Source organism: Ixodes scapularis, unplaced genomic scaffold, assembly GCF_016920785.2.
Source record: "Ixodes scapularis isolate PalLabHiFi unplaced genomic scaffold, ASM1692078v2 PGA_scaffold0__279_contigs__length_252992795, whole genome shotgun sequence".
Classification (NCBI taxonomy): Eukaryota; Metazoa; Arthropoda; class Arachnida; order Ixodida; family Ixodidae; genus Ixodes; species Ixodes scapularis.
This window is the reverse complement of record NW_024609835.1, coordinates 37,416,323-37,440,323: the sequence shown is the minus strand read 5'-3', so window position 1 is coordinate 37,440,323 and position 24,001 is coordinate 37,416,323. Positions and strand designations below refer to the sequence as shown.

The 24,001-nt window shown below is 43.6% G+C and overlaps 1 protein-coding gene across 1 annotated transcript in view; it reads right to left on the bottom strand.

The window, feature by feature from the left end:
* LOC8039611 (FAST kinase domain-containing protein 4) overlaps nt 1-24,001 on the bottom strand; it is a 52,272-nt gene continuing 28,271 nt past the window's right edge. The window contains exons 6-10 of the mRNA XM_002413531.5: nt 20,953-21,074; nt 13,786-13,906; nt 13,649-13,721; nt 7,087-7,201; nt 1-150 (exon numbers count right to left, since the gene is read on the bottom strand). Of these exons, the coding sequence (XP_002413576.3) occupies nt 52-150; nt 7,087-7,201; nt 13,649-13,721; nt 13,786-13,906; nt 20,953-21,074 (530 nt within the window). The 3' untranslated portion in view covers nt 1-51. The remainder of the gene's footprint in view (nt 151-7,086; nt 7,202-13,648; nt 13,722-13,785; nt 13,907-20,952; nt 21,075-24,001) is intronic.

Sequence of the window (24,001 nt, the reverse complement as noted above, 5' to 3'; positions counted from 1 at the left end):
TTTTGGGGACATGGTTTATTAGTTATTAATATTAATTACAGTGTTTCTACATTAAGTGTGTTCACTGGCAACAGTGAGTCGCAGCTTCTCTTGCAAGTACTTCACCCTTTGTAGGACTGGCTTCTTCTCGTCATACTCTGTGTAAGGTACCTGTAGGGACGGTAGGGTTTGCACAGAACTGAGAAACACAGACACTTTCTGGCTTTCTGGGAACACAGAAAAATTTACATATATATCCTGGTTTATATCAGCACAATCCAAGCATGCAGATGATTCAATCAGACATGAGAACAAATGATAAAATGGGAAACGATAGAAAAACAAGGCATCAGTGGCGGGACACGTACTCTCACCGCTGGTATTTGAAAAAAACAGATTTGGAAACAAAATTTCACGTCTTGGTAAAGAAGAAGTTATGAAGAGCAACAACCGTGTAAAATATCTGCCTATGACTTCGTTTTTACAGCATCAAACAAGGATGTCCCTCATCCCAGAATAAAGATTTTATGTTGGTGAATGACCCTCCCAAGCATGACAACACGCCTGTAAAGAAACATTACATTTTTCTTCCTGGCACGATTGTTATTTTTTTATTCATACGTTTGAAAACAGCACATAACTAAAGTATGTGACATTCTTTTTTTTTTTTTTTTTTTATGTATCGTACTAATTAAAATTGAACTGACTCTAGAACTAATATCATTCCACACTTTCATGAAGTCTTGTATATACCAACGCACAGCTCCGAGGTCACGCTGCAGCGGTGGCGCTGCCGTCGGTGGGCGCATGCGCAGACACCAAGCTTTGCGTGAACCCGATTTCCGCCCATGCACAATGCCCACACCCAGTGTGGGCAAATGCAGACGTGTTCGTAAACAGTGTGTGGGTTTACACTTCATTATTACCTAAAAACAACTTGGAGGATGCTTAAGCTCCTTTAAGAGCGGAACGTAAAAACAACTCAGAGGATGCTTAAGCTTCGCCTTTAAGAGCAGAACGTGATAGCATTATCGGGCACCATTCGCATTGCATTCTCATTCGCCATGCAAGCGTGCCTAAAGGCCCGTTCACACTCTTGCAACCGAGTATGATCGAGAGAGACGAGACTTGTTAAAACCTCTTAAAATTTCTCAGGATGAGAAAACACACTGGCACGCTGGCACCACCTATGTGGTGAGCCTGGAAGTGCATTTCACAAGAGCGAAGGTTTTGCGGTATCTCCGAGGTCCAATGTACGTAATACCTATAAGAAAGGTTCGTTTATAACGTTGACAAAAGTTTTTCGAGCCAAAAGAGACAGGATAATGCGCGAGAGAAATAGAAAATATGCCGGATCACAAAGTTTACTCTGCTACCCAATAGACGGAGCCAGTGTGTCCCCTCGTTGTAAGAGGTTTCAAGGAACCCAGTTTTAAGAGGTCGCAAGAGTGTCAACGGGCCTTTAGGTGGCCTAGTCAATAGCATGTCTGGCTTGCGACTGAAGGGTCGTGGGTTCGAATCCGGCCTAAATTCTTAAAATTTTTCCTCTAAAAACCTCTTAAAATTTTTTTTTTTTTTAGGTTTGGTTGGGACACAAGTGTCAAAAAATTAATTTTACGCAAAAATTTTTTTCCAGAGCAATCCCAGGCAGCACAAGGTGTTGGGCCAATATTGGAAGAGCATTGGCAAAAGAAGGTCCAATGATGGTCCACTTTAGCCAATCTGCACCCAATATTGTCTATGCCATTATATAGCATCTTCAGTGATGGCCCAGCTTCTCCAATGACCAACCAATATTGGAAGCACATTGGCATAAAATGGACAATGTTGGCCTGTCAGTTCCATTGGGTCGCGAATATTGGACGAACACTGGTATAAAATGGGCAATCTTGGCCTGTCAGTTCCATTGGCTTGTGAATATTGGATGAATAGCGGCGTAAACCGGACAATGTTGGCCTGCCAGTTCCATTGGCTCGCGAATATTGGATGAACACTGGTATAAAATGGGCAATCTTGGCCTGTCAGTTCCATTGGCTTCCGAGTATTCGATGAATACTGGCGTAAACCGGACAATATTGCCCTTTGAGTACCCTTGGCTTGCTAACATTGGATGAACACTGGAATAAAATGGTCAACGTTGGCCTGTCTGTGCCGTTGGCATTCCAATATTTGATGGGGACTGAAAATGGACACTGTTGGCTTGTCTGCAGCATTGGCTTGCCAATGTTGGATAAACACGAGCTTATAATGGTTACTGTTGTCTTGTTAGTAACATTCGCTCATCGTCATTTCAAAAACACAGTGGAATATAATGGTCAAAGTGTGTTAGTCTTGCAACACCATTGGCTTAATAGTGGAAGCATGTTGAAATAGGCTGGTTTTGGCAAATTTCGTTTTACCTCAACAAGTTGAAATTGCTCGAGCGATTGTCAATTTAATGTTATTTTTTCAAAGCGCGATTCAGGTGCTTTTCTGCAAAGTAAACAAAACAATAACAACGTACAGAACTTAATGGCGATGTTTTGTTCCTTCACTGTCCATACTAAGGAGTCGCGAGCGATATGGGCTCATCAGGACCGCCCACTGGGAAAAAAAAAGAAGAAGAATCGATGTGCGCGTTATAGTCACCATAATAGATTATTATGTTGACTTTATGATCTCGACAGAAAAGCTTCGTATTCTAACTACGGGCTTGTGGGCTGCACCTCGTGTCAGGTGAAGAACTTCTTTGCGATTGATTGGAACAGGACACTATTCTGAAATGTGGTTGTACAATGACGGCTCTATGACTTTACGGCACTACTGGTGCTACAATAAGAGCCCTAATGCCTCCTACATGGCGCCAAGGCACTGATAGCAGACGACAATGTTGGTTTGATAAGGAGTCTAGCTCCTTTTTTCCGCATTTGATTTATCACTGTCTCTTTTCAATTTTGACATTAGGCTCCGAGCTGATTTCAGAGCTTCGTGTCTGTCAGTCCTTCTCCGTCCTCTTGCTGTAGAGTTTATCATGTCTGAGCAATCTCTTCTACATTGGTTTTTGGAAACCCGGATAGCAAATACCAGCAGAGAGAAACGAAAAAATTCGAGAGAGAGAAGTATGCAGGGGAGGGGTCGCGCCGACGGCCTCGGAACTAACGTCCCTGAACGGCTTCCCCTCCCATTTTCCCCATGCCGTCACTAATCTCTCCTTTGTGGGTGAAGAGGACTCGACGACCTTGAGGGAGGAGGACACTGCGCATTCTTAAGCTGACAGTGCCGGGGAAGCTACGCGCCGGCCGGACCAGTCATCACCTGCACCGCTCTCTGCGCGTGGTTACGGGAGAGAGTGTGACCACGTGAATAAAAATAAACCTGAGATTGGTTCACCGAGCTTCTTAGCTTCCTCTGCACTCTCAGCTTATGGGTGATGGAGTCTAGACCGCGAAACACACGCACACACAAGCACACAGAAAGTGGGATCGCGAGCACCAAGGCCACACGATAAGGCAACAACTGGAAGGCAGTGGGGACGGTCTCCTCAATTTCCAACACCCGCATCCGCAAACTGCAAGTGGGCAGGTGCGCTTCGCAAATTATGCATGTTTTTTTGTGTTTTTTTTTTTATGGCAGAAATAGCTTTTTTCTCTAAGGAACAAGAATGGCAAGATAATCATGCTGATACCAGGACACCGTGGGTCCGTTTCCAGGTTGTCCGAGTGCATTTGATTGCTTAGCAGACTGCTTTTATCGGGCGAAGCGGCTCGGCATCTCCGCCATCCATGGGCAAGAACGGTGGTTCTAGAGTTCCGATCACCAGCAGCGCATTTCGTCTTAGTGCCAATTGCGATCTTCAACCTTTGGATTGCCAAGACCCATGGATATTCTTTCGGCAGCGCCTACATACCGGTGATCTTCCTTTGTTGTGGGCATACATGTGACCACTAGCTTCGACGGACCGAAGACACGACGGACTGCTTTCTCTTCCATGTGAGTGACAAGGAGAGGTCCTCTTGACCATTGGGGATGGGTATTCTTGCTACGCAATGTACGTTTTGTCACTTTCCGATGAGTTTGAACCGTGTCGGACTCTGTGCCAGGGATCTCCGACGAGTTCAACGTGGAATCCACAGCGATCGGCCCGAAAGGCCCTGTACAGCGCTATTTGTAGTGCTTTTTATTCTAATAGACCGCGAGAGGCGTTCTGATTAGTTATTTCTGTGCTCGAAGTTTTTTTTTATTTCATTTTTCTTGTTAAAATACGGCTGTCATTTTGGCGGCAGATGTGTGCTGCAGTAAAAAGTCCTCCAGGTATGTCCAAAGCCGAATACTACAAAGCGTTGAGTAGTACTTATTTGACAAGGTTCGGCTTGTTGGGGGCAAGTTGAGTGTCAGCTATGTCACCGCGCTCTGCGAGTGTAATTGCCACTAATTGTCTTTACACGGCAAGCTATTTTATATGCGTGATTTTTTTTTTTTTTTAATTCTTGATTGATTCAAGCGTAAAAGTTTGTTGAACTGTCATGTTCTTACGTGTAGAAATATCGGTGTGAACATAGATGGCGAGATTATGATTCTTAAAACTTCTTATAGCTAGATGAAAGGTTAAGGGACGCCATGATGTTGCAAGATTAGAGCTAAGCAATTGATAAAATAACCTTCGTACTATTCGAATATTCTTTTTTTTTTTTAATTACTATAAATATCTGAATCTAGATCGATCGAGCTTTGAGTAAGGACAAGTCGGACGAACAAAACAATAGTAAGCGCCTGGGCCGTCTTGCTAGAAACCGCGTCTCAGCCGAGACGGGGGAAGAGAAAGCACTGTCAAAGCCAGCGTACGAGCTGAACGGGACTCAAACCTCGACTCAAGACGCTTGCGCATTCCAGCCTTTACAGTGCTTTCTTTCACCCAGTCTGAGCTGAGACACTGATTTCAGCAAGCTGGCCCCGGTGTCTTTCCTGCGCATCTATTTATTTTAGAAGGCAGTACTAAGTTTTTTATATACTAAATAATGAAAAATAATTCACTGGAAAAGAAAGTTTATCATATAAAAAAGTCGGTAGGCTTTTCCGAGATTTTATACTTGAGCAACTGAACCGATTAATCGAATATTTAATTAAAGGGCAGCGATTACTAATGAAGCTCTGTTTTATTTTGATATTCATTATTGACAGGCGTAAGAGAACTGAGAGCCTCTGAAACCCTTCACCTGAATCCAACCCCCGCTTTTGTCTCTTTCAGAATCCTGTGGTCATGCCCCTGTGTGGTATCCCCTTCCTTGCCCAGCCCTCTGCCCTGTCCACTACCGAGCCTGCCGCCGACCCTGCCACCGAGTCTGCCCAGGCCCCCGTGGTTGCACAATGTTTAAAATATATTTATTCAATCTAAATAAATTATGAACTGTCAAACGTTATGAACAATTCATTTGCATGCTTTAATGATTTCTAATGTGCCCAAATATGGTCAAATTGCCGCATTTATTAGATTTTAGTGTAAGAAAGAAAACGGTGCTTCAGGAAAAAGGGAAAGATACTTGCTTGGTTCTCTGCACTGTTTTTGTGACACTGGTTAGAACACTGGCTGAAAAATAGCATCTAATAATGTCATAGACAATAGATGCAAAAATTTGCCAGTGTATTACACTGGATGCCAATATTGGAATAGCCGATATTTAAGCCAATGTTGGAAGAGCCAGTGTGTAAGGCGTTGGATGCCAATGTTGGTTCAGCCAACGGTGAAACTTCTATGCCAATATTGGATAAAAAAGCGGAAACCACGTTGGTCCAACGTGGGCTAGAACGTTGGCAAACCAGTGGTCCAACATTGGCATCAATGTTGGACCACCATTGGATCGGGTAGCGTTTTCGAAAATGCCAACGTCAGACCAATATTGAAACCATTTTTTGCCAACATTGTGCCAACGGTGGTCCAACAATGGTGTGCTGCCTGGGATATTGTCAGTGCGAGTTGGATTTAGTCGGTAATCACCTCCTTTCCAATCGTTTTCTCTCGGCATTTCTGGCGCGTGGAGGAGAGGTGGATCGGCTTTGCCTTCACATTGAGGTAAAAAGAGTGAATTAACATCTTGTTGAGCGAATGACCATTCCGTGACGTCATAGACTTTGCAAGCAGAATTTCAAATAACTCTCTAGTTGTCAATATTGCTCTAAATTTTTTTTTTTTTTCACATAAAATTAATTTTTTTATGTGTGTGTCCCAACTATTGTTTTAAAAAGAAACAGTTTTTTTTTCTTTTTAGGGGCTCTTTAAGGTAAATGATTTACTTTATACAGTGAAATCATTTGAGACATGCGGTGACCTTTAAATAGCATTACATGTCGTGTTGTAATCACTTTCATTTCACGCATGACGTCATATTTCCATGAACGTTGTGGGTCGTTTGAAATTCCTGCGCGAGGCCATGTGGCTGTGACGTCATGACCCTATCGATCAATCAGGATTTTCGCGTCACACCACCGACCGGGGGGAGCCCATGGGGCCCGGGAGGTAGGATATATTTCGGAATTGCCATGTCACGAATATTTAACAAGAAGGCAGGAAGGGCGATCTCTCAGAGGAGGGCGTCCTTAGGGGATTTTACAATAGCAATGCTCAACGAGAGGTCAAAAATTTTTTACTAGCTTTTATGTGAGAACGAGTATATACATACTAAATTATGGGTCATCATCCTCATCTTTTTGTAGCCTTTAAAAAAAAAATAGTCAAAATATGCAGATGAATGAACAATGAATGATCAAATAAAAAGGAAGGTTAGAAAACCACCAAAAGACAAAATATGGCAGAACCAGGATTCAAACTCCAGGTCTCCTCATTAAGGTATGCCAACCGCTACACCCCATTGCCTCGTCTTTTGATATTTCCTATCTGTCTCATAAATGGTCCAATCAATTCGAATCCTGATGCCACCAAACTTTGTCCTCTGGCAAATTTCTAATTCTTATTCCCATTCGGTCATATGGCTCATGGATCTGCATACCACACTGGGGTAAGGTAAAGTGCTTCATTTAGCTTCGTCAACTGCAGCACTATCCAAACAACGCTTGCAGTATGCAACAAGTGAGCCAGGAGGCTGGCGTAACTTATTTGCACAGGAAAAGACACACCTCTAGAACACCATAGCCGAGCTTCCTCAGCAAACGTAGCCTCAAGGCATTGCTGCCTGTAGGCACCTGGGTGTGCAGCGTGAGGTCTTTGAAGTCCAGAACAACAAGGGCAATCCTGAAAAAAAGAAGCGGTAAAAATGCATTTCATGAAAGGCAATAAAAAGTAAGCATGTTGCATGAAATCATCTTTCAACTTTTTTTTAATGGTATCAAAGCTTTCAACAGTTAAGTCAATGTATTACACCCTCACTCACAAGACACTGCCACTGTAGCAAGTGCTGTGTTGACTGTAAAAGTATAAGGTACAGTGTATGAGATTCGGTGACAATTACAATAAGTACAGCAAGTTAGACACCAGGAGCCTGTCACAAGTTAGACACCATTGCGACAGGCTCCGCTAACACTGACGCAGCACGCAGTGGGCACCTCCTCAACTCGGACACTTCCTTGTGATCGAGACTGTCGGGGGAAAGAAGACATGGATATAGTCACAAGCCTTTTCAGAATCTTGGGGTAAGCAGTTGAAATTATCTACTGCTAGCTGGAAAAATTGAAACCTTCCTCCAACAGAGCCTTAAGCCACGCAATTAATGCACCTTTTATCAAGGAAATTAAGGCTATTGTGGAAGGACACAATAATTGTACAGGGGAGGTTTCCACCAAACTGAGGCAAACATTTCGATGCTGGAATAGCGGGCCTTTTTCATTGTGGATATTGATTAATTATCAGCAGGTTGCAAAACCTAAAAGCTTGGGCAACAACTTTTGTTTCTTTGTTTTACTAGCCTACCATGATTACTTGGAATCTGTTGTAAGTACCAATGGTCACTGTACGAATCTATCAATGATCTTTGCCAGATCGGGCAATATCTTCTCTCTCGCAAATTTGAAACCCCATTTTCAATGAACTCGTGTAATTCAGTGTCACTTCCAATTGAAGGAATATCCACATTTATGCCTCTGGAAAACCAACAAGGACACTTGGTTCCCTCGAAGCCTCCCCTACGAGTTCTCCAGTATCGCACGTGGGTTTCATTGATGCTGAATCCTTTCCCTACGGCACGATTATCGTACTCAAGCTTTTATAAGCTCTATCAATTTACCAAACATAGGGATGTTCAGAAGGCCCTATGACCTCAACGATGCAAACAATACTCAAAGCTCAAATGCCCGATACCTTCGTGCTCTTTGTCAACGGCAGTTGACAACAAAAACTAAAATGCTGCACCTGCCAAGCAACGTGCAATCAATGGGGGCGGCTGCATGACACCGCCTCAACCTTTCGCTAGGTCCTCATAACAAGGGACGGATCCCTTAGTTCTCAACTCCATCTGCTTTACTCTCTCCCTTGACATGCTCTGAGCAACATGTCAGTGCTTTGTCTGGATGCTTTGCATTGGCGTCTCCTTTAATAAAGCCCAGATGGGCCGATGAACATAAGAAAAAAGCAAAAGTAATTTTTTTACGCTTAAGTGGCAGGTGCATTAACTATGCAGCGTCCGTGTTCTTATACCTACGGGTTCTGGGTCCTCGGTATATACTAATAAACCCCCAAAAATAACCGTGAGTCGATTTTATCAGAATCGGGAGAAAACCCGAAAACACCAAATTGAAGCTGTTTTTTAATTAAAAAAAAACATAAGCTTCAAGCGAAGGAAGCTTTTCAGCAGCCTTATTTTGTGTTTGCCCGCAACACAGCCCCAACTAAACTGTTTGCGAGGCTTTTTTTTTTTTTTCTTCTTTGAAAACTATACCCCTCCTCGTCTTTTTCTCTTATCAGTGCTGGGTTGTCTCCCAAGTTTTCAGGTCACACCCATATATCCTGAAGGCTGGGGAATCCCATACTTCCTATGCTATCTTCTTATGTTCATCAAGATTAGCCCTAATAAATGCCTATTTTTTGTCCAACATGAACAATTCCCATCAAAAAGTACCTGAATTCATGGGTAAAACTAAACCACAAAAAAAACGGCCCCAAATTCAAAGCAAAACGAATTCCCAAAACACAAAACCTTAGCTATAGCTTACGACAACTTACTTTTACTCTTCCAACATACAGGTGAATCTTTTTCACAGTAAGGAGTGATACAGTAAAAAGGAATATATGGTAAAGCAAAGTTGAGGTACTATGTTAATGCTTTGACTACCGGTAGTACAAGCATTTAAGGCACTGACATAAAAAAAAAAAATTTTTCTCCTAAAAAAAAAAAAAGTTACTTTGTTGTGGAGAGGTTCTTGTTGCATATTTGAAGTGCTTCTTTAGTCCGGCTATTTTGTGAGTGACGTTAAGGCTGTTCATAAAATACGGTCGCTGACTGATTTTTTTGACACAATTTTTCGGACATGTTAGACGCCATAAAGCTTATTGCTCGATACGTATTTTGGACAAAACTTCCGTGATTTCGTCAGTTTACGTTGGATCTGCTTTTTAGTAGTAGAAGGGGCCTCATAACGTCTCTGTCCAGTATTCCTGGTATTAGCGATTATGAAATAATAATTGGAGGCATAACCAGCGCGTCCGAAACCAGTGGGCCAAATCCACCTAGAAAAGTTTTCTTCTATAATCGCGGTAACTACCAGGGCATCTCAAGTAATCTTTGTGACTATTTCCCCGAGTTTATAGAGCTTTCCCGCATGCTAGATGTTGAAACTCTGTGGAATCTCTTTAGGAATAAATTAAATTCTTTAGTTACTGCATTCATCCCCTCCAAAGTACTAAGCTCCAGGCGACGCAGAGACAAACCGTGGATGACCGCGGAACTACGCTCTTTGCACAAAAGAAAAAGGCGAGCATATTTGAGATACCGCAAAAACAACGATAATTGTTCTCTTTCACAGTTAAACATTGTAAGTAAACAATTCAAATCAGTGTCGGCTGAATGCAAACTCAGATTTTATGCGTCTTTAAATGATAAACTGAAAAGTAATCCAAAGGAGTTTTGAAAATATGTAAAGTCAAAAAACAAAGTAGCACTCGGAATTCCCCCGATTAGTGACAGTGGTCAAGCTGTTACAGAAGAAGAAGAGAAAGCAACACTCTTTAATAATTACTTTCAATCGGTATTTTCGCCCGCAGTTTCTAATGAGTATCCGCTCTCTTATGATATCTCCTTAAACAGAATGGATGAAATTGAAATTTCTTACACCGGTATCTTAAAAATGGTAAATGGACTAAAAACAGACAAAGCAGGCGGTCCCGATGGTATACCCAATCGTGTTCTAACTGAATGTTCCGGCATCATCTCATCATATTTAGAAATCCTTTTCAAAAAGTCGCTTTCCAGTGGAAAACTCCCGAGTGAGTGGAAAACGGCAAACGTTCCAATCCATAAGGATGGACCAAAAAATGTTGTTCAAAATTACACACCCATTTCTCTTCTGTGCACCTGTTCTAAACTAATGGAACATATAATCTACAGCAATGTTTACAGTCATCTAAGTAAAAATAGCTATCTCACTCCCTCGCAACACGGCTTTAGAAAGGGATTTTCTTGTGAAACGCAGCTGATTGAGTTTTATCACGATCTTGCATATTCATTTGACAACAGACTTCAAGTAGGTAGATTGCATATTTCTTGATTTTCAGAAAGCGTTTGATAAAGTGCCTCATGCCCTTATCATCCATAAACTTTTAAGATTAAACTTACCGACTAACATTATCACATGGCTGACCGACTATCTACACCAGAGAAAACAATCAGTTTTAATCAAAGGCAAGCACTCAGCCCAGGTACCAGTCACATCCGGAGTCCCACAAGGGTCGGTATTGGGACCGCTTTTATTTTTGATTTTTATCAATGATATTACCCAGTCACTGAAATCAAAGATAAGGCTCTATGCGGATGACTGTGTAGTCTATTCTGAAGTTCGGGAAATTGCCGACTGTTGGGCACTACAAGATGATATCCGCCGTATCTCATCCTGGTGCGACACATGGGGCATGAAGTTAAACATAAATAAATGTAATCACGTACGTTTTACGCGCAAGCGCAAGCCTATCTTATTTACATATGACATCAGCGGAAACTCTTTGGCGACAGTATCAGATGTAAAATACCTTGGTGTATATTTTTCAGCAAACCTTACCTGGATAAAACACGTGGACTACATAACCGCAAAAGCAACTCGGATGCTTAACTTTATTAAAAGAAACTTCAGAGACTGCCCTATGAACATTAAAAGCACATTATATCTTACGTATATCAGACCTATCTTAGAATACGCAAGTGTTTCTTGGGACCCCAGCCAGGCATACCTTGTGAACCAACTGGAGAAGGTACAAAATAGAGCAGCTAGGTTTATAGCAAGTAATTACAATTTTAGATCGAGTATTAGTCAGCTAAAAAGAGAATTGCATTTAGTCTCATTGGCCCACAGAAGGAAGTGTATGCGCTTAAAGTTGTATCATAGCATATTTCATAATTACCTCGGCATAAATAAAGCTAACTACATGCTGCCTCCCCACTTCACATCAGGAAGAAGAGATCACTCAAAAAAAGTGAGAGAGTACAACTGTAGGACGGATGTATTTAAAACTTCTTTTTTTCCCTCTACAACAACCGACTGGAACTCTCTACCGGAAGATACAATCAACATCACATCTACGGCTTTGTTCTTCGATAATATTGTAAATGGTGACTTTTTTAACTGATTTGTGCGTACTCATGCCCATGCCACTGTTCAACTGAGTATACCATGTAAATACTACAAATCTGTTTTGCGCGCTCATGTTATTGTGCCCTGTGATTTTGTACATTTGCTCATGTATGTGCATCCCTCCCTCGCAATAATGCCTTAGTTAGGCGCTGCGAGGTAACCTGAATAAATAAATAAATAAATAAATACAGACACAAAACAACCGTCGCAAAAGTGATGCGAGCTTAGTCACCGCCATTTCGGTTGTTTTGGTTTTGCCCTGTAGCCTCGATACCACGTCCTACGCAATAAACGGGCTGGTTTGAGGCTTTAGTCGGGTTTTCCAGTTCCGCTATAGCCAACATGGCCGCCATCAGCCCATTCTTATGGTTCTTCCAGTTCTTCTCGTGGTCCGTGTTTTTCAAATGCGACCAAGTGCGACAGCGAGTCTGCCGTTCATGTGGTCTTTGAGCACGAAGGTTTTTTGCCGATAGGCTTAGTATTGAAGCGAGCTTGGTGGACTAAATGTCTCCAAATAGTGCCAAATGGCGCCAACTTCAACTTCGCTGTTTGTGCCAACGAAGGCGCCAACAAAGTGCAGCACCGTGGTCAAACAGATCAACAAACAAGTGAAAAGTGACCAATATAAAGCGGAAGTAGCACGAGAACTTAAAATTTACATCGAGCAAGAAGAAAGTGGACGATGCGCAGCAGAATATGCGGAAATTTGATATTTTGACTGAAATCCATTTTTCGGAATGACTGATTATTCGGACCATTTCGAGGCCCCTTCCAAGTCCGAAAAATCAGTCGGCGATTGCATAAGACAACCGCTCTGCAGAGAAAATTGCTTATAGCCCATTCACACGATGGACCGAATTGTGATTTTCGTCCACTGACTGTGCACCACGCGACTGTCACGTCACCGAATCCTGCGTTCCACGCCTCATCCACGGACGCGCAGACTGATAAAGTCAAGCGCCTTTTCACTCGCAGATTTTTGGCAGGAGATAGACTTGAAAAACATTTAGTCTAACAATGGTACAATGTTTTTTTGTTTTTAGGTAATTAAAACAAAAAGGGTGCATTGTTTTATTTTGTGCATTTGCTGGTTCATTTTGTCGCACAATTCTTGGTTCCATGTGTGAAAGAAACGGCACAGACTTTGTCCGGCAGACGCGACGCAGGTTCAAGTACTTCTACGGGTCCGTGTCAAGAAGCTTCAGTCGAAACTAGTCTAGCACGCCGCAATAATTCTTGCACGTCCAACCGGCCTTTCACCGAAAAAGACGTCTCTCGTGGCTGTGGTCTATACGTAAGTGTTGTGCACGAGCGCGGAGTGCGTGAAGACATCTCCAAACGCCCTTCCGTGAGCCCAGAACTTCGTCGCTCCTACACCGAAGCCTTCTCGAGCAGGATGCATGCTTGTGTCATGTCATGCTTTGAGTTAGTAAAACCCGTGGCACTTCGCGCAAAGCCTATCACAGTGTTCCTTCTTGATCTGCACCTAACAGCGGCGTTTGATTCTTCGTCGCAGTAGCAAACGTCGATTTCTCTCTTGGACAATAGTACCATGGTACAATGTTGGAGCTTCGCGGCACTGTAGGGTGGAGAACAGGTTCGGTCTGTCCTCGCTGGCGTCTCCTCGTCGTCCCTTTTGTGTGGATGCGCTTAGGAGACGAATGAACCGTGGATATGTCATCACGTGATCAATTTGTCCGCGTATCAGTCCGTCGTGTGAATCGGCCATTACCAACAACGCATTCACTCGAGCTCGTGCCCTCTCAACTTTGACTTTTTCTACATTTTAACTATAATCATTCGCAGGCTGCTGTTCAGAAATAAATATTTAATAGTTCTACAGCCCCGGTAACTGCTACGTAAGTGGCTCAGTCCTTTAATTTACTGAATGCATTGGGTTCATTACCTTTTGTGCTCAGGTTGAATGGTTGACTCCAACAGGACCGGCTGTAAATTTTTGTCCACAATCATCTCTCCATCTGAGAATAGAGGGAAATATTTAACAAATCAATATCTGTCTCAGGCCACGGCTACATGCCTCACCTGCTGCAATCCCATAGGGGAGGGATGGGTTGGTCAGCAGGTACCTTCCAAGGGGAGCCAAGTTGCTCAGTGCATCCCTGACAGACTTGTGCAGTGCCCCAGGCTCACCAACCTTGTGGGTCTGCATGATAACACCAATCTACTGTTTTCAATCCTTTTCAATTAAATCATTTCTAAAGCTCCAATGGTTGCAGTCCTATAGCTGGTGACAGGTTAAGCACTCAGCTAAAAAAAAAACTCCCAGGAAATGAATGGCTGACAGTATTAAGTCAGCCAATTGCCTCAACTCATTTTTTTTATTTCATTTCATTTATTGTCCTCAAAGGCATCTGGCGATGCATTACGTGAGGGGGGATAGCAAAAATGGGGAAAAGTCGTGATATACACATTACATGAGAAAAGAATGATCTTGGACTAGTTTTCACATAGAAAACACAGCAAACGCCATACACACAGAATGCAAACCAACAGTTGAACATAAGCAAATTCCGTACTCTAAAATACAACAAAAATAACAATGGGATAAAACGCGATTATTATAAACAGTACAAAAGGACACCAGGGAGCAACAAATTAACAAAACAGTTCTTCACACCTCTGCTTAAATCGATTCGGGTCAGATAAAATTACAAAGTCGTTAGGAAGACTGTTCCAGTCTTTTATAAATAATTCGAGTGGAGAAAACATGAACAAGTTGGTGTGTGATTTAATGGGTTCCACTTTGCACGAGTGATCAAGCCTAGCAGACGTGAACTGTACGGGTGAACATAAGAATTTGCTAAATAGTGTTTCGTCGTAATATATTTGATGAAAAAAACATAAACGAGCAATTTTTCGCCGTGTTTCTAACGGGTATAAACCCAAATTTCTTTTTAGACCAGTGGCACTTGTTAGGGGTGAATACTCATGACTGATAAAGCGCGAAGCTTTATTCTGTAGACCTTCTAATTGTAGCGTTAAGTAGTTTTGGTGAGGATTCCATATTACACAAGCATATTCTAGCTTCGGAAGGATAATAGTTTTGTAAGCAAAAAGTTTTGTTGATTGTGGGGCGGAATGAATGGGGCGTTTCAAGAAACCCAGTTTCCTTGATGCATTGGCGACTGTGCTTTCTATATGTGTTTTCCAAGACAAATTGTTAGTCAAATGGACATCTAAGTACTTATATAGTGGTACATTTTCAATATCCTTGTTCAAAATTGAATATTGGAAATGTGATATGTTTTTCTTATTTGTGACTGTTAATATGCAACATTTACTGGAGTTTATTTTCATTTTCCAGGTAGTCCACCACTCGCTAATTCTGTTTGTCGTTTTGAAGAATTGCATGATCAACTGGGGTGGAAATTTTTCGATAGACAGCACAATCGTCAGCAAAAAGTCTGATCGTTGACTCGATATTCGCAGGGAGATCATTGATATAAACTAAGAAAAGCAAAAGTCCGAGAACACTTCCTTGAGCTACTCCAGAAACCACGAGCACCTGTGGAGAGACACTATTGTTTACCATTACTAACTGAGTTCTGTCGATGAGAAAAGCCGATATCCAGTCAAGAATCTGGGGGTCGATTTGGAGATGACAAAGTTTCGAAATTAAACGATTGTGGGGTACTGTGCCAAACGCTTCCGCAAAGTCAATGAATGTAATATCAGTTTGTGCTCCAGCGTGAGTATTTAAATGCAAATCATGTATGAATTCAATGAGCTGAGTGTTACATGAGTAGTTTTTCCTGAAACTGTGCTGATTAGGAAAGAACGTAACGTTCACGTCACTGACGTCACGGCTTAAGGAACATACTTTTTTACAGCGAAGCTGTTAGAGAGACACTGACACCCCCCCCCAAAATTCTCTTTTTTTTTTATTTCTTGCAAGGTGATTATTAATGGTTGTCAGGAGACTACCTGACTAATATTTTGCTACAGAGTCACATACATTTTTAATAGAGCCAAAAAATGCAACTGCTCAGAACCAAAACCGAAACCTGCCAGTGGAGGTCAGAGAAGTATAGAAGAGAGAGTGAGTGACAGAAGTCACGTGGTTACACTCGTGCACTCTTTTTACCCCCCTCCGTTTTTGTTTTTTTTTTGCTTTTTTGGCCGTGCAAGCAGACGACATGTGTTGTGGGAATCGTTTGCTGTGTGATTCCTTTGCAGTTATGTTTGTTTTGCTCGCTGTTCTGCACTTCAAGATGAGTTGTTTTGTACATTGAAGAGTTGTAAATAAGTAGTGAGTGCCGTGGTGAATCTCCGTGATCGGCTCCAAAAAGAATACCCCCAAGATGTTGCGTGAAGAACTGCCTCACAGGTTCTGCATACCAAAGTGCCATTGTGCGGCAGAGTCTGCACAAGTTTTAAAAGATCAACGGGATCGGGACCAGAGGCTGGCTGCAATTCCTGCAGAACATTTACGGGCACTTCGGAAAGCGGAAACTGCCCGATTTATATGCTCCTTGCATTTTGTGGAAAATGACTACATTCAGTTTTCAGGTGTCAAAAAGGGAATCCCTTACTATTTAGTTCAGCAACGTTTCGTCCACAACATGTTTTTATCAGTGGTAATTGTAAAAAAAAAAAAAATTAAAATCTCGCAAAATGTCTGAAAAAAAAAAAAAAAAAAACGGTTTGCCCGCACCTGGGGCTGAATCTAGGTCCGCTGCATGTGAAGCGGACATCTTTCCACTGAGCTACTGGGGGTACTCTTCATAGTAGTGCAGCCAGTCGACTGTAGGTCGGAAAGTTTACTGCTGATTTCCCTCCAGCAAAGGCACTCTCAGCTCGAAGTTGGGCAGCACCACGCATTGGCCACATTTGCACCTATACTCGCGGTCAGCTTTCTGTGGCAATTCGAAGCGAGGAGGAAAGCGCATGTATGGCGGTTGGTGCACCCTCTCCCTTAGCATTGACTGCATTGCCACAGAAAGTTGACCGCGAGTATAATAAAGAAATCGTTCGCGTGCATATTCAACTTGAAGTACGCCGTTTGTGCTTGACGTTGCACCAGCAACGTCTTCAGCCACGAGAAGGGGGCGACGGCTCGGCAACGTCTTCGTGCAAGTCAGCTTAGTGGTCGGGCGTGTCGTATGGGATGAATACCAATTCTTTTGATCGGTCCGAAATTTCTCTTCCAAAAGAAGACAGAACTCGACGGTACCGCAAACGACGACTCTGAAGTAAAGGTCCCACGCCCGTCGTTCGCTGTCATCGCCGTCCTGCCCGCGAGCCCCACGATACGCGATACGACACCATCTTGAGAATTACACAGCGAATGCTTCCGGTTCTCTGTGCAACGTTTTTCTCAATCAACATATTTGCAGCTTTTTACAAGCCACAAAAGATGGGTTTCACTTTTTTTTTTCTATTTTTAATATTGAGTGTGTGCCTTCAATGAGCAAAAATTTTGATTAAATTAGGTAGTTGTGTCTAAACCTTAGAAAACGGCTTGTGACCACGGAAAAGAGAGTGAGCGCGACTCAAACCGGCCAGTTCATGATCGACGGTTTTCAGGCGGAGAGAAACCAGATTTCGAGCCACAAATTCTGTTCTGGGTAGTTGGGCTCTCATATGTCACATACAACTAAAAACCTCGGCGAGCATAAATATGCTGTCAGTGTCCCTTTAAGGGCCAGTTCACCCCCTATCGTGCCCGCGGACAAGTGGCGTGTCGACACAAAACTCGATCCAGTTCACCGTCACCCTCACTCACGCACGACGAGGAGAGTTGCTCATTGTGTTCCGTCCCGTCTCTCCCCCAACCCTTCTTCCCCGGCATCCGTGTCAGCGGCCACCTGCGTCTGTGCCATCGAGCACGCCCCGTGATTGGCGTGGCCCTACTAGAATAAAAAGTCATTGTCTCACCTACCAATCGCGTGTGTGCTGTGTCCCATGACGTCGAGATCGCGCTAGCGCTCTTATCAGTTGCCCTTTAGACTCACGATGAATCGGTTGCGTGCTGTTCGGAGCAGGAAGAAGAGCAAGAGGAGCGGCAACGTGCGCAGCAGCGCGAATGGCTGCACAAGTGCCGCAAAGCCGCTATCGCCTCAAGCTCCACTACGTCAAGTGGTTATGAATCCCTTTCGAAAAAAGAGCAGATCGCTCGCCCGGAACACCGCCGAGAACGGAAGCCACCATAGTGCAGCTTCGCTGGTCTTCCTTCCTCACCAGAGTGGAACGGCTGAAAGTTTTTTCGATATACCGGTGGGCAATGTTGGTAACACCGAGGGACCCCGGCTTCCTGCAATGATTTTTGTTTTCTTCACCTACCCAGGTTTACATGGTAAAGTTGAGCCAGTATCCACTTTTGTATGTGGCAGTTTTTGTGTGACGACGCGAGAATTCAATGGTTGTGTCGTTGCCGCTGTATTCAATGTGCCTCCTTGGTCAAAAGAATAGACCTAGCGATTATCGAGACTATGTTTAATATGCATCATCGATGCCAATGGCTTCTCTTTGTTCATTTGCTTGCCCCCCCTTTAGTTACGTCGCAAAATCGCAGCAGTACTATGAGCATTTCTTTGCAATGTTTTCTGTGGGGTAATGCGAAAATGCTGCTGTCACCTCTATTGATGCGGTACGTTCCATGAGATGCTCAAGTGACGCCACCACCAAGCTACTTTACGAGAAACTTTGTGCGCTGCTCTGCTGACTTCAAAGAGCAACTCCGCTTCAGTTTTGTTTTTGAAAAAACAATGCAGTCCTCTTCAGTATCACCCAGGAAGACCACACATCAAATATTACTACCAGCTCTGTCTAAATGTTTCTTAAATGGTCTGGCAAACTTTGCAAAGCGCAAAGTTGCCAAAATCGGCTGACTCTAGGGTGCGAATTGAGACGCCACCAACAGTGCTGTCAAGCCTGCAGCGATGGCGTAGCCAACATTGAGCTAACGTCACCACCACTGCCACTTTTTGTTTGTTTTTTACTTCTCCGGGCAAGCGTAACAGGTGACGTCAGCAATGTTTCTTCTCGGCGCTTAGCAGTGTCCGCGTGATTGGCGTGAAACGCCTGTGCAGCGCGCTTCTTGGGAGCTGTCCGGCTGCCCCGCCGTTACCGGCGTCCCAACTGACGTCGTCGTCCCACTCTTACCGTTTGTGATTATTGTCTCTCAAAGTTTCATTCACACTACGTACACAGATGCTGCAGTTGTGCAGACTTCGTCGAATGTCGTAGACATCAAAACAAGAGCGCGGGACAGGTGACACTTGCATCTGGCACACACCCGCTCCAACGGTGGCCCGTCCTAACGGTGGTCCGCCCTAACGGTGGCCCGCCCTAACAGTAGCCCGCGCTAACGGTGGCCCATCCCAACATGGCCCGCCCCATCCATTATCCCGCCCATCGTTGCATAGAGGATCACGTGACATCTCATACCACGTGATAGCCATGTTTCTGGTGGCCCTAGGCCAATGTTGCCAGGTGGAACCAAAGTTTTGATTTCTGCTTATGTTTAAAGTAAGATTTAACAGTGTATACCGCATTTTTCGTGAAGAAAATGACACAGTGCCTTTCATTAGTGCTTTTTTAATGTGAAATCACTCATTAGTCTGAAATTTTCAGAATCGAGCTGAGTTGCCCTTAATAAATAAAGAATGCCTACTGGACTGGAAGCCTTCAAAGCACAAAGTATTAACCGATGAAACGTGGCACCAATGCCAAGTCTCGTTGCACACTAAAGGTATGAGGAGAAGCCGTTAGCACTACTTTCGTCGGTTTCGTCGAGCGAGGTTTACGCGATTGTCCAAGCGGGGGCACTGAAGACATCGACGGCAACTATCTTGGACAGCAAGACGACAGTTGAATTCTCATATCAAACGTAGGAAGTGCCGTGAACAAGAGCACGTACAGGCACAGCTCTGCGACTTAAACATGGGCCATTTCGAGAAACCGGCGTCTCTCAACAGAGCCGATGTCGAAAACAGTGCAAGCCATGTTGAAAATAACAGTTTGTCAGGCTGTGACATCAGTGACGTGAAGGAATGACTGGAAGCGATTGGCTGGCAGAGTGATATACAGCAGTCTCTCTTTATAACGAAATTCCTTCATTCAACTTATCGGTTTTATCAAACTTCATTTTACTTTAAGTTTATCGGCGGCCAACCACACTTATTACGAAGACAGAGATGCTGAAAGCATGCAAGCCTACACGGTGGCACATGGGAGACCCTTGTTTTTAATCCCACTCCTCCACCGAGGCGAACGGATCAAGCGACAAACAGAAAACGAAGCAACTGGGTGACAGACGACAGACGGCTATTTCCAATGTATAAGTGTTGCCGCATGCACGGCTGCGCCTGTGGCGTACATATGTGTCAGTGTTGTACGGGAGTGCTTTCCGAAAGTCGCTTAGGTTTATAAGGTAGAAAAATATGGTCGGCCCAAGTCCGAAATCGCCAAGGAGTTCGACATTCTGGAATTGAATATTCGACCATGGCCATCGAGATTTTTCGCCAACTCTGCTCTGGCCCGTCTAAACGCTCGGCCACCCAGCAGAAGAAGCGAGCTGAGTCAGTTCTCTAGATCCCCACGTTGGTGACGCCACTGAGGATAACTTAAATTCGTACACAGATGTCAATGAGAACATTCCTGTTGTCGTTCCTGCCACGGATCATAGACCTTGTGAGCAGCCCAGGTAAAGACTAAGACACGTCGAGGAAGGACCTCGAGAAATGCCAACGACTGCAGAGGTGCAAAATACCCTATGGCTGCTTTGGAAGAAAGTGGAGCAGCGGCGATGACATTGCGCTTGCGATGTCTCAAGAAATTCAAGGAGGACCGATACCCAGATTAAATTATCGGCAGGCTCCACTTCATTCTCTTTTTTACTCGTCCATAAGGGTGCTACGAGTTGTTTATCACCATGGTTGTTTGATTAAATATACAGTCAAGGTGTTGCTCAGTGTTCGAGCGTCCACCTAACAGGCTGCTCTTTCTGTTCTTTTTTTTTGTCTCTCTCACTTATATTGAATTACCGCTTATACCGAATTCTTTTGCCATCCAATGACTTCGTCATACCAAGAGACCACTGTAAATCCTTTCCGAGGCACATCTGATGCTGAATCCTGAACCTGCCACCTGCTATAGTCGTGACAAAGACGGAAGTTGATTTCCTAAGGCCTGAACTAGCATAGTTTCTGCGCACAAAATGAAGTCAAACAACGCACAGCACCGTACCTCCAACAGAGAACTGATGACATCTTTGGGAAACCTTGGGCTGTCGGGAGACTCGAGGTCACTAACGGCAATGATGTTAAGGAGCTTGTGTCTCGACGATGCAGCGACATGAGATGATGGTTCTAGAAAGAAAGAAAAAGGGACATATAGTCAGTTACAATAGGCTGATTCATGCAAATTAAACTTGCTCCCAGTTATAAAGTTATACCATATGACATATCCACCCTTCGCATAATATACCTTGTTCCTGGCTGCTTGATTCCTTCTTATGAGATGTATGAATATCCAAAATGTAGACGGCCCATCAGATTTCAACATCTAGAACTCAATGAGAGTACAAATAAATAGTTTCAGAAGTTTTGCGACTGAACACAAACGCAACTGAGCATGTACAGTCTTATTTAACACAGGAATCATCAGTGAAGTGACCGTATTACATTACTGTAAAACCAAGGGACCTAAGAAAAGTATTATCTAAAGGGGGAACACAAACCAGAAAAAATATTTCTGCAAAAAAAGTTGATTCCGAAAAATTTCATATTTACATTTGCCAGCATCTATACTCCGTATCACGATAACTTAGCAAACTGAGGAAGCGGCAGCCCCTGCGACCCAATAAGGGTTTCGGAGCAAGTCACATGATAACACTCCATGGTCGAGGCCACGGCAACAGCACCGTCCGCGACAGAAATTAGTTATAGGTTTTATTTTCTTTTAGCGGCAATTGGACTCACGCAATTCCATCTCTACCGAGCACATATAAAAAGTAAGGAATAAATATTCATAAATTTATGAGCCTCCATTATATTTAAACAAAAAGTGATGTCACATCTGTCTTCGCTCCTTGTATTTTTTCTTCTTGTGGTGCCGTGGCCGTTGGCGATCGCAGCCGTATAATTGACCACTTCGGCTCAAAGCATCTCCCTGGCATAGCACTCACCACTCTAGCAGACAGCAATGTTGCGGCGGTGCATGTTCATCTGAAGTTGGTTGGTTTCGCAGCAAACGAATCTTGGCCAGCAGACAACAGTGACACACACGCTCCCGTGACATGTTGTCACGTGCCCAGCTCCAACGCTCCTATTAGGTTGCGGGGGCTGCAGCCTCCACAGTTCGCCAAGTTATTGTGAAACGGAGTATAGAGAGTATTCCCAGAAAGTTTCATTTGTTTATACTGCAGTTACTTTTTACAGCAGAGCTGTTAAGGGCTAGGTTCCCCAGGATCGTGTCCACCAGCAAAAAAATGATGGCACCAAACTCTGGAAAGCTACCGCCATCTATGAGCGATGGCGGAAACCAGAGAATTGGTTGCCGCCGTCGCTCATAGATGGCGGCAACCTTTCCTCGGAGGAAGAAGAACGGGAGCGGAATGAGCGGCGATGTGCACAGCAGCACGAATAGTTCCGCAACAGCCTTGAGGTGGCTATCGGCTGAAGTGCCACTTCGCCGAGCGCTTCAGATTCCCTTGCGAAAGAAGCGCAGATCGCTCGCCTGGAAAGCTACCGTAGAGAACAGAAGCTACAGCTCCGCCCTCTTCCTTCTTCACCAAAGTGAAAGGGCTGAATGTTTTTTTATAACTTGTTTTCAGTCCACCAATGCTAAAGCAAAGGTAGAGGTTCGATCACTTTGAACGTGTTTTTCTCCGTTTCACTTTATATGGCATAAAAAATAAATCTTTCCTTTCAGTATGAAACTATCCAGACTTAAATTTTGCGGCTTATATACCGAAAGTTTATGGAGCTGTTCACTATGAACTTAAATTTCGCACTTTCATGTTAATTTATTATGAAAAATTGTAATTTAAAAAAATCTGGTAAATGTCAGAACAAAATTTTTTTTCATTAATTTTTGTAGCTAGAAAATTTATATTTTGTGAGATTTTTCTTATAGCAACCGGCAACAGGTATTCCAGTATGTATCCACCAGAAAAATATGGGGTTATCGACACCATTTCTCAACGACAGAATCATTGAGCAGATTCCAAGCCAAGCTGTGCTTTACTTCGTTCTGGGGGTATAGAACCTCATAAAATTGGTTCACAGGGCTGAAACTTTGCGTGTCTTCGTTCTACAGTAGAACCTTGATAATACAAATTTTAAGAAATCGAGAAAAATATTTGCCTTATCCGAAATTCGTACGAACAAATTCTTTTTTTTTTTCAATGTAACCGAGGAGACATTTTTGTAATACATAAAAACGGTTGCACGTGTCATCGCTGACGTTGATCGAGCTCAATATGCGCCGCAGCATGTCGAGGGCATGCAGTGTTTCAGCAGTCGTTGGCAGCTACTCATTGTTTGTTACGTCGCCATCATCACCTCCACCACTTGACTCTCCTTGCGGTGCACGGAGTTCAACGGACGTGTGTGTGCATACAAGGACAGTTCTGTGGATGCTTGCTCGTTGACGATCACATGATCATCCCTGATTCTGAATGTCATTTCTCATGTTCGCTCAAGTGGTCGAGTTACTAAAACCCGTTTATCACGCCACAATAAAGGTCGAGCAGCCACCTTGGAGTAGGTGAACGTGAGTTACTCCAGCAAGTCGAATTCGAATCATGTGACGACACAGATAGTAGTGTAACGCTGGAATCTGGGTATTTTTTTCAAACTTTGGAATGCAGCCACAGTTATTGTGATTTCACGGCACATATGTAGAAAAAATGGCAAAGAAAGATGACACAAAACTTTGAGCCTTTCCACTCTGGTGAAGAAGGAAGACCAGCAAAGCTGTACTATGGTCAGATTACCTCAAGGACGATGCCTAGGACGACCTCAAGGACGACTTCTAAGACAACCTCGAGGACGACGCCTGGAGGACGACCTCAGGAACAACATCTAGACGACCTCAAGGTAGACGCCTAGAGGATGACATCAGGAACAACATCTAGACAAACTCAAGGTAGATGCCTAGGACGACGTCTAGGATGACCTCAAGGATGATTTCTAGGACGATTTTGAGAACAACGTCAAGGACGACCTCGAGGACGACTTCTGGGACGACGTCTAAGACCACCTCAAGGATGACTTCTAGGACGACCTCGAGG